Genomic DNA, 14,564 nt, shown 5'->3' with positions numbered 1-14,564 from the left:
AATTGCAATCTTATGAATTGCAAGTACGGCCTGCGCAATATTTTTTCCCAAAAAAACCTGGACTCGTATTTGAGTCACTGCATTTTTGCAAATAATTGGGCATTTTCTGTAACTGCTCACATCTATTCACCCACGAGGTCAGATCAAGACTTAGCTTAAACACTTTTAAGTATCAATATTTCAAAACACGTTTTGCCCTTATTTTCGAATTAGGTCTAAAAACAGTCCATACCTGCTACGAGAAATGTGAAGGTATTGGAGCCAGAGCAACCGCCAGAATTGGTAACGCTGCACGTTATTGTGTGTGATCCTGCCCCAAAGGTGCCACCAGTGGTCGTCACTCCAGTTCCGCCTCCAGAATCAGTACAGGCGATGCTTGCACCCCCAGCATTGGTGGCAGTTACAGCGGTCCAAGTCACATCAAGTGTGGTTGCACCAACAGCTAAACACTGCCCATCGACTGTCGGCACATTCACAGTTGGTGTTGCTAAGAAAACAAAGAAACAATATCAGTATAAATTTGGCAATTTCATTCGAACCGGGACATGACAACCCCCGTCATGTCCAAACTGTATTACTTTATATGCAGTGTATTTTGATATTTAACAATTGGTGACTGCTGTGATGTATGGTATGATGTTTTTAACATCCGAGGGGCCCATAGCACCCGAGGCGAAGCCGAGGGTGCTATGCTCCCCAGGGGGTTAAAAATGGCATATCCCACATCATGACAGTCAACTATTGTTTTGTTATATCGTGCCAATAACTAAATAAAATAAATGGTTGTAACATACCTTGTGATAAATAAATAAAATCACTGCTATGTAACCTTTGATAACTGAAGGTTTTGATTTCCCGCCGGATATGAGACTAAGCGTTTGACGTAGCAATTCTCATCAAATAAACTAATTCATATTTCAAAAAGGAAAACGGTATATTCCCTGTCCCCCATTGTATTGCATGTACGCAATAAGTGGGTTTTTTTTCTCAAAAAATCATGGAGAAATAATGACAAATAATACGCAAACTTTGTAACTCCTGAACAACTTATGGATGCCAAGGGTACAAGAAATGTCAAAGACGTAACATATTTGGGAAACCAGCTATCATAAAAAAATTACAAAAGTAACCGATTCATATTAAATTTACAAAAGAACAAAAGGTATGGAATTCCTTGTCCCCCATTGTAATATGAACTTGTGCCCATACATGAGTTGTTGTATATTTTGATGGTGTGTTCAAGAAATGTAAATAATGTATTGATGGGGAGCAAACTTATGCATACCAAAGAAACCTTTCAGAAAATACCCTATAACACACTTTCTAAAGTTACTTTGTGAGCCCTATCAAAGCAATTTAATCATTCATACGCTAAAGGAAAAATCTTTACCACATGTGGTTGTTCCTGGAGCATTGGTTTGCCCTGGAGCGTCGGTTTGTCCTGGAGCGTCGGTTTGTCCTGGAACGTCGGTTTGTCCTGGAGCGTCGGTTTGTCCTGGAGCATCAGTTTGTCCTGGAGCGTCGGTTTGTCCTGGAGCGTCGGTTTGTCCTGGAGCGTCGGTTTGTCCTGGAGCATCGGTTTGTCCTGGAGCGTCGGTTTGTCCTGGAGCGTCGGTTTGCCCTGGAGCGTCGGTTTGTCCTGGAGCGTCGGTTTGTCCTGGAGCGTCAGTTTGTCCTGCAGCGTTGGTTTGTCCTGGAACATTAGTTTGTCCTGGAGCATTGGTTGGTCCTGGAGTGTCTGTTGGTCCTGGAGCGTTGGTTTGTTCTGGAGTTGGGGGTGTTCCTGGAGTGTTGGTTGTTCCTGGAGTTGGGGGTGTTCCTGGGTCGTTGGTTGTTGCTGGAGCTGGGGGTGTTCCTGGAGTGTTGGTTGGTCCTGCAGTTGGGGGTGTTCCTGGGTCGTTGGTTGTTGCTGGAGCTGGGGGTGTTCCTGGAGTGTTGGTTGGTCCTGCAGTTGGGGGTGTTCCTGGGTCGTTGGTTTGTCCTGGAGTTGGGGGTGTTCCTGGGTCGTTGGTTGTTGCTGGAGCTGGGGGTGTTCCTGGAGTGTTGGTCGGTCCTGGAGTTGGAGGTGTTCCTGGAGTGTTAGTTGGTCCTGCAGTTGGGGTTGGTCCTGGCGTGTTGGTTGGTCCTGGAGTTGGGGATGTTCCTGGATCCTCGGTTGGTGCTCCTGTGTCGTTGGTTGATGCTCCTTGATCGTTGGTTATTGTTGGACTTTGGGTTGTTCCTGGATCCTCGGTTGGTGCTCCTGTGTTGTTGGTTTGTCCTGGAGTTGGGGATACAAGAAAGAGAGACATGCAGAATAGTGGCTCTTTAAACATGCAAGGACAGCCAAGAAGCAGGAGGATTACTGGTTCTTTACTCATGCGAGGACACCTTTTTTGATGAAGTGCTCCTGTTCCTTGCTCTATGGTTGCTCTTTCCTCACGAGAAGGAGCAAGCAAGTTTATTTGATATTTACAATCCTTACAATAAAAAGAGTGTCGAGTGTGACCGGTCAATCTACAGGGTGAATCAAACAGAAGTATACACACTCTGAAAAATGTCCCTAAAGTGAAAATGTTAATATTTTTTTCGAATATCGCTCCGTACATGTGGGCATATAAACCTGTCAGGCTTTAAATGACACTATGATCATTTAGGCACTTTCATGCATGACTGATCAGGAGTTACATTTGCAAACTTTGTGAGAAACGGCTGGCACACATAAATGCAGTCTTTTTACCTGGATCAATGCAATTAGATCGACAATCCAACATGTTCCTTTTTTTTATTCACAAAGACCTGTAATAAAAATCGAGGATATTAAACCTCAACATTTTGTTTTCCTTTTCCTTTCTTCTCAACCGCCTAAAATTTACTGTATGTTGTTACATTACGCATTGTCTACATTTGGATAAATATATGTGGGCTTTCTGTGCACTTCCCTCATTCTTGCCATTGGGCTGATCTGTATCGAACAAGATTACAGCACACTGCAGCAAAGGTCTCTTTGTAACTGCCATATCACCGGACAGAGGATCAGGAATGGTCAGGCGTGTCGTAAATGACATGTTAATGTGGAGGGCGGAAGTCTGATTCCAAAGGAAGTTCAAGATACCTGTAATTAAATTTCCACATTAAATGGTGATAAAAAAGGAACAAGTCGGATTTGTCTCTTATTGCCATTGATTCAGTTAAAAACACCGCATTTGTGTGCGCAAGCCGTTTCTCATAAAGTTTGCAAATGTAGCCCCTGATAAGTCATGCATGAAAGTGCCACAATGATCATGGTGTCATTGAAAGCCTGACAGGTTTATCTGCCCATGTATGGAGCGATATTCAAAAAAATAATATATATTTTTGAGGGGAGGACATTTTTTGGAGTATCACCAGCCTGAATAGGAGTCACCTTGGTACGGTCCTTCTTTGAAAACATAGTGTTTATTGTTGTCTCCCAATTAGTTAAAGTTATGATGATGTGAAGCTTTTGAATTGGCTGCGTCCAACTTGACACACTAGTCACTCTGTTTCTAAGATCATGAGCAAAGATCCTATAGCGCCGTTATAGGATCTTTGATCATGAGTGAACATCGCAGTCGCAATGCATGAAGACAACCGTCCAACCTTGGCTAGTGGTTCACGGAGCTATAGCTATAAGCACGCCCAAGATAAGATCATACTTTCAGAATCTCAGAATCTCAGAAAGTTGACTGGTCGCTAGGCATCACCATCCAGAGTGCCAACCGATGAACAAGAAAGCAAACACAGGTATGATGGCTGCATGGCTAGTGCTATTCACGTACATCATCATCATCATCATGTCGACCCTCGTCCGACTGCAACAAAGGAACGCCATACATCACGGTTTCCCATGGCCGACCTGATCTCGGCTGCGGAGGCTAGCCCGGTCACGACGCAGCTGGTCCGTCTGTACTTTTGTATGCCCACGTCCTAGTACTCGAGAGGCTACTCCATGACTCCATGAGTGGGTTAATTCCCATAATTAGATGAGTTGGTTTGCCGACGGTTGCCGCTATCCTCTGGATGGCGAACGCGCGCAGTGTAGACATGCGCAACTAGTGAGTCAGTACACTATTTCATAATCCTAAATTCACAATACGTCACAGCTGCGTTCTGCGCCACTCGTGCACTGTACGCGCCGCGTGCCAATCTCCGAGATGAACATTCTATAATAAAGGGTATTTCGAAAATCATGACATAAAATTGTTGAACAATAGTTGGAAATTTATAATGTTCGACTTGTTTTGACTGTTGGACCGAAAAGTTTTGATTTTTTTAAAGAACAAGACTTATTTATGAATGGGAATAAATAATGTCTTAAAGCCAAGTCAATTGAACCTAATTTTTTCGATCGCTGATCGGGTCCCTATAGGAAAGCGATGATGCTTGATCACCGCACGCAGGCGGGCTAGGCCAGGGCATAATGTTTACAACTGTTGGGCGTGCCTCAACTCGCCGCTACCACTCGATTCACGTATAGTTTGCGATGTTCGCATTGACTCCCATTCACGTTGGCGGGCGCAATATTTAAACATGAATTTCTCCCGTTTAGAAGACGGTATCTTCATGCAACTTTCAGGGTTTAGTTCCCTAATGATCCAAGTGCTACAAATCATTGTGATATGTTCATTACTTTTCGTTGAAATTGGAAAAATAGGTTTGTGTAGGTGCAGTTTTGAAAGCTGTAATACTGGCGTTTGCAATATATCTGTCAATCTTTTCAAGACTCACGAATATTAATAAGGTTCATATATCCATTGTGGTGTCCAGTAAAAATTTGCAAAAAAGCCTCCTTCACGAGTTATAATTGATAAATATCACCCTTTTTGCCGGCTTCCATTGGTCAATATACCAAGAGCCACCCCAAATCACGCAGTGGCGCACCCAGTATTTGGCTTGGGAGGGGGCTAAAAAAAAATCGGAATAATTATGTTAGCGAAATTTTTGGCAGCAGAAAAAAAGTGAGGGTTTTTCGGGGGGTGAACTATTTTGACGTTGGTGGCGCAAAATACACCCCTATTTTACTACTCAAAAATAGGTCACATATCACCAAGGTCAAATCGTGGGTGGGACTACAAATCTACGTCGAAATATTGCTTGGAGTTCATAAGGTGTAACACTGTGTGTTTGCAACGATAGATTAAGCTGAATGAAATTCGGAATGTACTAATAGAGTGATTGAAGTGTTCAACTACTCGTGAAGAAGTGAAGAACAACTTGAAGAAGTTCCAAGAAATCGATATAAATAGATTTGGGGAAGTTTTCGACCGTCCAGACTTGAAGGTCAGCTAAACCAGTATCCAGGATTGACGCTTCTGCATAGATGACGGCAATTTTTTTTTCACTGACATGAAGTTTAGAATTTCTTTTCCCGTTATAATATAACGTTTCAAGCATACTGAGCATATTTTTGAAAAACACAACGTCCAAAAGGCCTTTTTTTTTGGTGCAAGAATTTCACTGCTCTGTCATAACGTCTGAGAAGGTACGCGTAAGCGGATTAGCTTTGCTTACCAACGACAGACATTTTCCAAGTCACAGCCATAATGGCTGATATTAGTCCTTCAAAATGGATTTTTCTTTAGGAAAAGTTGTTTTTTAAGTCCCCTTATTTGTGTGTATAAGGGCGTGTTGCTTGTTATGCTTATTTGTTTTTTTATTTCAGCTTTTCAACGTCGTTTTATAGACTATTGCTAGGTTTTCTGATTCACAACTCGTGTTTATACAAGTCTATGAATGTTACTGTAGAGAAGCATTAACTGTATTAAATGTAAGGAACATAATTTTGGCCTATACGAACGAATGTCTATGAATGTAACTGTAGAGAAGCATTAACTGTATTAAATGTAAGGAACATAATTTTGGCGTATACGAACGAATGAACGTACTCTTTCAGAATTCTACTAATAAGCAAAATGTGGGTAAAACGTTGTTCAAAATAGAAATTTCTGTGTATGCGATGCGAAGGAGAGTTCTTCTAGCAAAACAAAGAAATTGGTTGGAGCGGGATATGACGACTTCATCTGGATAACCCTACCGGTGTTCTATTCAACTGAGCTATCCAGCCCGGCCTTATCCTGTTTTCCCAATGTGTCAATATCTTTGTTCAAGGTAGCCTTGGTCAATGCTCTCGTCGTTATTCGTCCCGTACGCGGTCAATCATCGGCATATATCCTCACGCGCTAGCGCTATGCACATGCATGTGGAAATACAGCGCGAACAGCGACCTCATGCGGCCACTATTTTTATGTAAATCAGTTGGAGATGATGTCGAGCCTTGGTTCAATCGTCGGCCAAAGCTTATGTTTTTCTTTACTTTGCGCTAGATTTCCAGCGCACGACCTCGTATGCGAATACAGAAAATGTAGGCGGGGCTAATATGTGGAGTGTCCAATCACACCTTGGTAAATCCGGACGTCATCAAATTATTTGCAGCTATTCCGCCTTTTGCGGTTGTGACAGGAACCACAGTTTTTGTGCATTGGTGCCGTGTGCAGAGACACACAATGTGTACGTGTATGGATTATGTACGGTGCCACGTTTCACTATGCAAGTTTCCACGCAACGATCGACCAATAAGGAAACGACATTTAAGGTCAGCTAAGGCTATTAACATAATGAGCACCACCCCCAAAACCTCACATGGACGATTGAACCAAGGCTCGACATCGTCTCCAACTGATTTGCATAAAAATAGTGGCCGCGTGAGGTCGCTAAAAATAACACCACGAAACCCACAACTCTTTCAAGCGTGTGCCGTTCGTGTGTGTGTTTTTCCCAAAGTTGGAAAAGGCGCGAAAGATAAACAGGCCCTCGGCAATGTCCCAAAAGGGTTTTTCTTTGAGAAACCAGGTTCATGTAGGCTTTGAGTGAAGGTGTCAAATTTGACCCAGCATTGTGTTAAAAGTCACAGTGGGCCTCATGTTAGTTGGGAAAGTATTACCAACAAAATAGGGAGTCACATTGTTGGGAGAAACCAGGGGAATCGAGTGGCATGCAGCGGCGAGTCGAGGATCGCGACGATAACCATGTCATGGCGCAATGTGACGCGGCCCGCGGGGCCACGGGTGGGTGCCGTGGTATACGTGTTGGCGAGGTTAGCTTGATTACTGTCTTGTTACAATACACACATTAATGAATCTTATATACAGTACCTGTGTTACACTTTGAATTTAAAAAAAAAAACACTTTAATTGGACCGCTTGTATAACTTGTTGACTTTTTAAATTTTGATAAATTCAGTTTTTATTCAATTTCAGCACATTCTCGTTAAAAAGTTAAGTGCACTTGTTAAACGATTAAAGTCATGTACTGAATTTTTAAATTTCAATCGAATTCATCTCAACAAGTCAAACAGCCTTGAAGAGTTAGTTTAATTGCCCATGCACCATTTAATGGAGGCACGTTGACTTCCTTTCCTAGTCAATTAGGGATCACGCAGCTCTCATTTTACGGGGTTTTTATTCCCGCCTTCCCTCTGAAATGGAAACGGTTGTTGGTGTGTTCGAACTAGAAAACAACATTCGAATGGTATTGAAAGGAAAGTCAGAACTTACCGCCAGTCATTGTTGCTGTTGTTTGATTTCCTACTGAGACTGTTGGCACTGGGACTGTTACGAGAAGAAACAAAAAGGCCACAAAGAGCGCATCTGAACTCCGCCGTTGACGCATCTTGCTCACCTGGGTTGACGGCGATCGCTCTGCCTTCAAATTCGCCCAGAAATCCCTCTGAATCCTGTCAATTATATGATCCGGCGACGTACAGGCAGCACGCTGCTCCGAGCTCAATCTACGAGCGGTCTGTGAATGTCACACCGAAGCGACACGGCAGGTATTGGGGCTTTATCGAAAGACCTCTCCCCTATATCTGTGATAGACAGCTCCGAATGTGATTGTCAACAAGTGACCCCGAATCGGTTTTCCTTTTTCCCCTTACACAAAAAAACACGACGTCATAAAAAGTTATTGTGTGTGCCAACTCGAAATATACGAAGATCACCATTTGTTTTCCATATCGCATTTCCACTTGATCGCACATCATACAAAAAGAAATTCACAGACCGTGCGCAATTTCGTTTTAATACATAAACGTACAAGAGCGCTGACTCTCTTTTTCTACAAAGCAAATACTAATTGAAACTCAGCCAATGTGAAAAACCGTACAAAATAAACGAATTGTGTTCCACTCTATATTTGAAACCCAGGGGCCATGTCCAAGTTTGATATTATAGCTCCCGTATTTCAAAAACAAATTGTCATACGGGCCCTCATTTGAGCCACTCATTTTTATTCTTATTTTCTCGGCAACTGTTCATGTTCTTAACAGATGTAAAAATGTGTGCAAACCTTGTTGTAGTGTCTTCCTCTACTAGAATAAGGGAAATATTTTCTCTCACTTTTTTTCCAGGATGAACCATAGGATCATCCCTCAGATTGTTTCGAGTAAAAAAAACACATAAACAGATATGCAGGTCTTTGTTCCTCTATGGAGCATTATGATTTAACCTCGTTCGCATGGTCTCATGTCAATCTCGATAAATAGTTTTCTTGATGTCCCCTAAGTGCGTGGCGCAGCCCCTATAACGTGGCGCACTTAAATGTTTAGCCTCTATGGGCAACGACGTCCCATGGGCGGGACATCTCGCTGGTTGACGCGCACCGTTCCTTGTGTGTGACGCACGTACACCAGGGGATTTGTACTATGCACACGCGCGCAGTGGCCGCGCTGCGCGGCAATGAATTGAAGTCAGACAAGATGGCGTCGGTCGGTCACCCCCAACTGTACTTGCTTTGCCGGTGAGGGGGTACTTGTAAACGGAGTGGATAGTGCCTTGCTAGAGCAAAAGGTTTACCCTCAAATAGATATGTCATCAAGTTCTATGCATTCCCGTTAAAAAAAAGAATTGAAGTATTTCTAAGTTTAGATGGAACAAGGTATACCCTCTCCCTTTGGCTATAAAATTATCCAAAATCCTGCTTCTTTTAAGGTTAGAAGTACCTTCGATTCAAAAATGGCCGATACTGAACCTCATTGGCTGCACGAGTTTCCAGTGAAAAGTTGTGGGCGAGTTGATCAAGCCATCCAGTTATGGACTCCTATCAAATTTGTGTTTATTAATGTTGATCATTTAAAGAGGTATTTTTGTACTTATGGCGGCCATATTGAATTCTAAGCATGCACTACAGTTGGCCATGAACGATCGTCTAAAATCGATTCTTGGTAGGTTTGGGCCAAAAAAATGCTTCCGACCTACGAAACTGCAACATTCCATTTTTTTAAACAAAATGATAAGGTTTTTTTTTACCGTATTAGGGCCAATTGGGGTCTTTTAAATCGCTTGCTATGGTTATCGCAGGCATCCTGAATTTACTCTCCCTGTTTCTGTTAATCAGTAGGTTTATATTCTGTCACTATAGAAAGAGGTACGTTTCAGGAAATTTCTTTAGAAAATTGGCTTGATATATGATCAATGGACTATACTATTAAAGTACAGGTATTTGTCATTAAAGCTCCATCATAATTCACAGATGATTGCGCTCCAAAGGATGGCATCCAGACGGTGTGTAGTTTGGTTGGTTTTCTCAACGCAAACCTGCTCAGGTTCAAAAGTTCAGCGTAAACGCCCATGAAAGTTGATTGGCTCGTCCCCAAGCTTTTCAAATTTCCGCGTTGAATATAATAGGACTTTAACACACTAGACGGCTACGGGAGACGGAGCCAAAAGTGCGCGAAATGTACTGACGTCCGTGTTGTCGCCCGTTTCACGTGTAAAACTGTTGTGTGAATCTTTCGATCTTCTTTCGAATCAGGTTCATGCTCTGATTTTCTTTAAAAAAACAAAAAAACAGAATGTTAAAATCCTCTCGTAAAAGCTGATAATTGGCCACAAAGTTATACTTCAGTGTGAATGAAGACGTCATGTAGCCTACTGGCTTCACAGTTATTGCGAACTTCTCTCCCAAATTGTGACATGAAAATTGAATATCAAGTTCTTGGGAATTTGTTTAATTTCAAATATTGTTCTTTCTTATTAACAGTTTATAGTTTAGTTAAAAGCTTATATTTCTTTTATCCACGAAGTGGTTCAAGATGGACTCTACAAGATGGACTCTCTTCCACAACCCCTGAAATTGTCAGAAACTTTATAATAATGATAACAACTTGCCAACAGTATATCTTTAGATGCACGTACGGTCTAATTCAGCCATCTTGTTTGTACTTCCAATCCTAAAGTTCAGATAAATTCAAGGCCGCTGTATTGTTGGATTCCCCCTTTTTTTACTCTAACAAAAACGCTAGGTTCGAGTTCAAAGTTTAACCAAGCAACGCCCATGCAATTTGAATAGCATGAGGCTCGGGTATTCATTAGCCGCACTGGACCTCTCAGTCCGGGTAATATAGTTTGCGACTTGACAATAGCCTTTCGTCGTTCAAGCGCCAAACAACTTCAAATGCATACACAAATTAACAAAGAGAAAAAGGTTCTTTTTTGAAATGGCATGGAAAGCACTTTTTGGATATTAAAATTTGAGATTTTTGTTCGAGAACAAAAATTTTTGGTCTTGTGACTTGCTATGCTTATTATTATAAGCTAATGTTAAGGATCCATGACCACATCCGGGTGCAGCAGACGACAGTGCGTCGGAAACGTATAAAGGGTTTTTGGTGTGTGTGATAGAGTTTCTTCTTGCTTTTTACTGCACATTTTACATTAGGTTTTGTATTGAAGGGATCTTTCGTTTAAAACGCGTTTTAAACGCAATGATGTTAATTGGAAGAGCATTTAAAAGTAGGATTATACGTCCACACAACCATGCTTAACATTTTTTCGGTTTTGTGTTAGTCTTGGAAGATCTCTTAAAAATCAAGCAGTTGGGGGCTGTTGTGAATCCTACCGCACAGCTGCGCATCACATTCTGCGGACATGCGAGATTAACAGCATTACTTGACATGGTATTGGCTGTTATGTACTTATGTTGTTGTTGTTGTTGTTGTTTTGCGACAGAAGGATATTTTTGACATATTTGGGTAGATTTTACCTTCTTGAGCCAGAGATCCATTGGTAACATTTTGGATGGCAGCCATCTTGGATATTTCAAAATGGCCGCCCCTTTCGACTTATTTGCATAATTAATTTGGACTCGAATGTCGTACGAAGTCGATTTTGGTGGCAAACCCCATAAATTTGAGGCTAATAAGTTATCTAAATAATACATTGTTGATGAGGTGTCCCGATGCATGGCAGCCATCTTGGATATTTCAAAATTGCCGCCATCTTGGATTTCATTTAAATAATACCATTGCACCTGGATGTCATGTCATTTTGCGCGCCGAGAACGGCGGCCATTTTCAAATATCCAAGATGGCTGCCATCCTTTTGGAATACACCATAAACAATGATTTACTGTGGTTTCTTGGTTTCAAAAACATGGGGTTTGCCACCAAAATGGACTTGATATGACAATCAGGTCCAAAGTTATTATACAAAATGGTGGCCATTTTAAAATCAAGATGGCCGCCACACGATAGACGGAAACAAAATGTTAGTTATTTTGTTACTAATGGATTTCTGGCTCAGGAAGGTAAACTCTATCCAAATGTGACAAAAATTCCTTCTTTAGCAAACAAAAATGCAATGGTCAAAAATACGACAGAATAATACATGTACTACTAACAGGCGATGTTTTGCCACGTGCAGATTGTGAGAAACACACTATGAAAAGTTCACGGGAACAAGAGATGCCATGCATCGGCAGCCATACAAAAATAAACATCAATTCCGAGGCCAATTCAGAGAGTACCAAAAAATACGCTGAATCACAGTATGGAACACGTCGTATCAATATAAGGTAAGTAATTGTTGCGATAGCGCCATGGGCGGCAAAATCTCGTTTATGAGTGCTGGTATGTGTGGTTCGAAAAGGTCTCCTGACCAGGGTGACCGTAAGGTCATGGCAAAATTCTGCAAAATGGACTGCAAAAATCTGTCAGATTGATCAGAAATCTGCCAAATTCCAAAGAATTACCCAAAATGCACTATAAACACTTAAAATTACATGCAGATGTTGTAGTATTGCCTTAATTAAGGTTCAAATTAGATTACAAACAATCTATAGTCACATAAAGATGTTATGAAATTGCGTAAATTTCAGACAAAACAAGGTTGCGCCACGACAAAGTCCGGTTCCCAGTGAACCTCAGCACCTAGACTAGCCAAACTGTCCCATTATGCAAGGGTTTGTTTGAAAAGATTGAAGCTTTTTTAAACAGATGTACCATTTTTTTTTAAATTTGCTATGTTTTTCTGTCAAAGAACCATTTTTACAGAATTCTGCCAGAAATCTGCCCAAAAAATCCATTCTGTCAAATTTTCTGTCAAACTCGTTTTTTAACCAAAAAATGTCAAAGTTAGCCGAAAATCGGCTAAAACGGTCACCATGCTCCTGACGACGGGCAGAGTATACTGTCCGAAACGTTGAGTACCACACATACTGACAAAAGAGGCTTTGCCGTATGGTGCTCAGGCTACCGCAACAACTTACCTTATTGTTACCCTTCACCAATGCAAACCTGCAAATCTCATCACACATCAATATATCAGTGGAAGCTGCATGCAAGCATGGGCGAAAATTCAATGGTGGAGAGGATATAAATTATTCTCAGAGTTGATCGTTCGTGGGAGATCCTTGCAAGTTAAACATCCGCCATAAGTGTAGTCTATGTAATAGACCATGGCTTTCGCCACGTCAGTGGCGTGGCACGGTCATTTTTATTGGGGGGGGGGGGGTAAAAAATTTGAAAAGGACACTTGCACATCCGTGGTAAAGTGTAGACAGGGTTTTTTTTCTCTCCGGACACTTGGCATCCGTAAAATCAAAAAGCGGGGGGTGTCAATATATGGTGCTTTTCACTGGGCATTACATGTGCGAAATTCAGAAAAAGGCACCCAAAACGGCAGGTGCCACACAAAAGGGCACAATTTTTTTTAAAAAGGGCACTTGTTCAGTGAGTTTTCGGTCAGTCAACCGTTGTCGCGTCATAGACATGGATCGAAAAATACCCTGGACACAGCAACAAAGGCTGTGATCACGCGTTCTGTATCATCTTACGCGATAGGCGCCCGGCTGTTGTATTACAAAACACTGCATTCCAGTTGACCAACTCACACGTTTAATTGACCAATCACACGTTAGTTTACCCAATCACTGCAATTACTATTTTATTTTAAACTTTGTAATAGTACACCGAGTTCCACCAGTCCATATGTATCTTGGATTTTCGGAAGTAACAGTTAGCTATGGCATGATATTTCTCTTATACACGTCATGCGATTTTTCAGTTTCCATAATTTGAGATGGTATAGAAACAGTTTTACAAAGGCCTATTTCGAGGGTGATCCTCCTGTAAGAAATCAATGTACCAACTGCAGACCTTTAGAATTTTGCATGTTACCGTTTTACCGTCAAAGGGGTCCGGAATGCGCCACTGTAGGGACGAATGAACATTGCATTAAGATTAATTGCAATATTGATCATCTTTGGGAGAAATTTTGTCCCAAAAAGTCATTGTTCAACCCCAAAAAACCATGAAAATGAAAGATGACGAAAGAAGGTTTAATTTGATGTGTGGCTCAAACACAATAGTTGCAAATATTTTTCCTAGTTTATTTTTTAGGAAGTGGATGTTTTTAACACAGGTGTCTATCAGTTGATTTACTAGTCTGCAACCGTCCGTCCACAATTTGCCGGGTGTGCACTGACCTGCGACGTCGCGTGCAATTCCTCAATAGACTCAACGATGACTGTCATGCATAAACTGTTTGGGAAAACAATTCCACCCATTCCATTTTCACACAATGTCCGAGTTCAAAGTTTAACTGAGAAACGCCCAAGAAATTTCAATAGCTGTGTACAGCCCCCAGCATTTCAGCGGCCCTTTCATGCCAGTTTTTCATCCGAGATAATGGCAACTACCGCAACTCAGTGAGTGTGGCGCCAAGCCCATGAAATGCTCAAATGAATACCAATAGATAGGAATTACGGAGTAGGACGACGCGATGCAGCAATTGTCCCTTATAATTTCGTTTCCGCCCACAGAGGCTGTTGCATTTCCGTAAAAATTCAAAACAATTTTCCGAAAGAGCGACACGCGCGAGCGAAGATATTTAAACAAAAACAGAAAAACAAAATGTTTTGAAATTTATGGTACTCAAAACCTTTTTCTTTGTTTGCTTTAAAGGCGAGAGACACAGTAGAGGGCGTATTCGAAACCCCGTTCTCGTGTGACCCGGGAGTATAGTATTCTCATTACCGATTACGTGCGCCCAAGTGCATAAGGTACGGAGAGCAGCTGGGCGAATAATTCAAGGTGGCAGCCGCCATTTTAAAACACTGAATGAAAACAGAACTAGTGATCTGCAAAAATATTTGAAATCCCGGAACAGCTTTAAAACAATTGGCAAAGAAAATCCTACTCCATTATAATGAACAATTTGTATTTTTTATCATTTAATAGGCCTAGTAAAAATTATCCTGTATATTGAATGAGCGCTTTCAATTTTATGCAC

The 14,564-nt window shown here is 41.5% G+C and overlaps 1 protein-coding gene across 1 annotated transcript; it reads right to left on the bottom strand.

Moving 5' to 3' along the window:
- Window positions 1-232: 232 nt before the first annotated feature.
- On the bottom strand, window positions 233-7,814 carry LOC119734178 (cell surface glycoprotein 1-like; the record flags this gene model as incomplete). Its single annotated transcript, XM_038207528.1, is given in 3 exon segments — window positions 233-487; window positions 1,391-2,260; window positions 7,554-7,814. Coding segments are annotated over 3 exon segments (1,240 nt in total), but the record flags the coding sequence as incomplete, so codon positions are not given.
- Window positions 7,815-14,564: the final 6,750 nt, after the last annotated feature.

Source organism: Patiria miniata, unplaced genomic scaffold (assembly GCF_015706575.1).
Source record: "Patiria miniata isolate m_02_andy unplaced genomic scaffold, ASM1570657v1 HiC_scaffold_27, whole genome shotgun sequence".
Classification (NCBI taxonomy): Eukaryota; Metazoa; Echinodermata; class Asteroidea; order Valvatida; family Asterinidae; genus Patiria; species Patiria miniata.
Note: the sequence above shows the minus strand (reverse complement) of the source record. Positions and strands in the feature narration are given on the sequence as shown.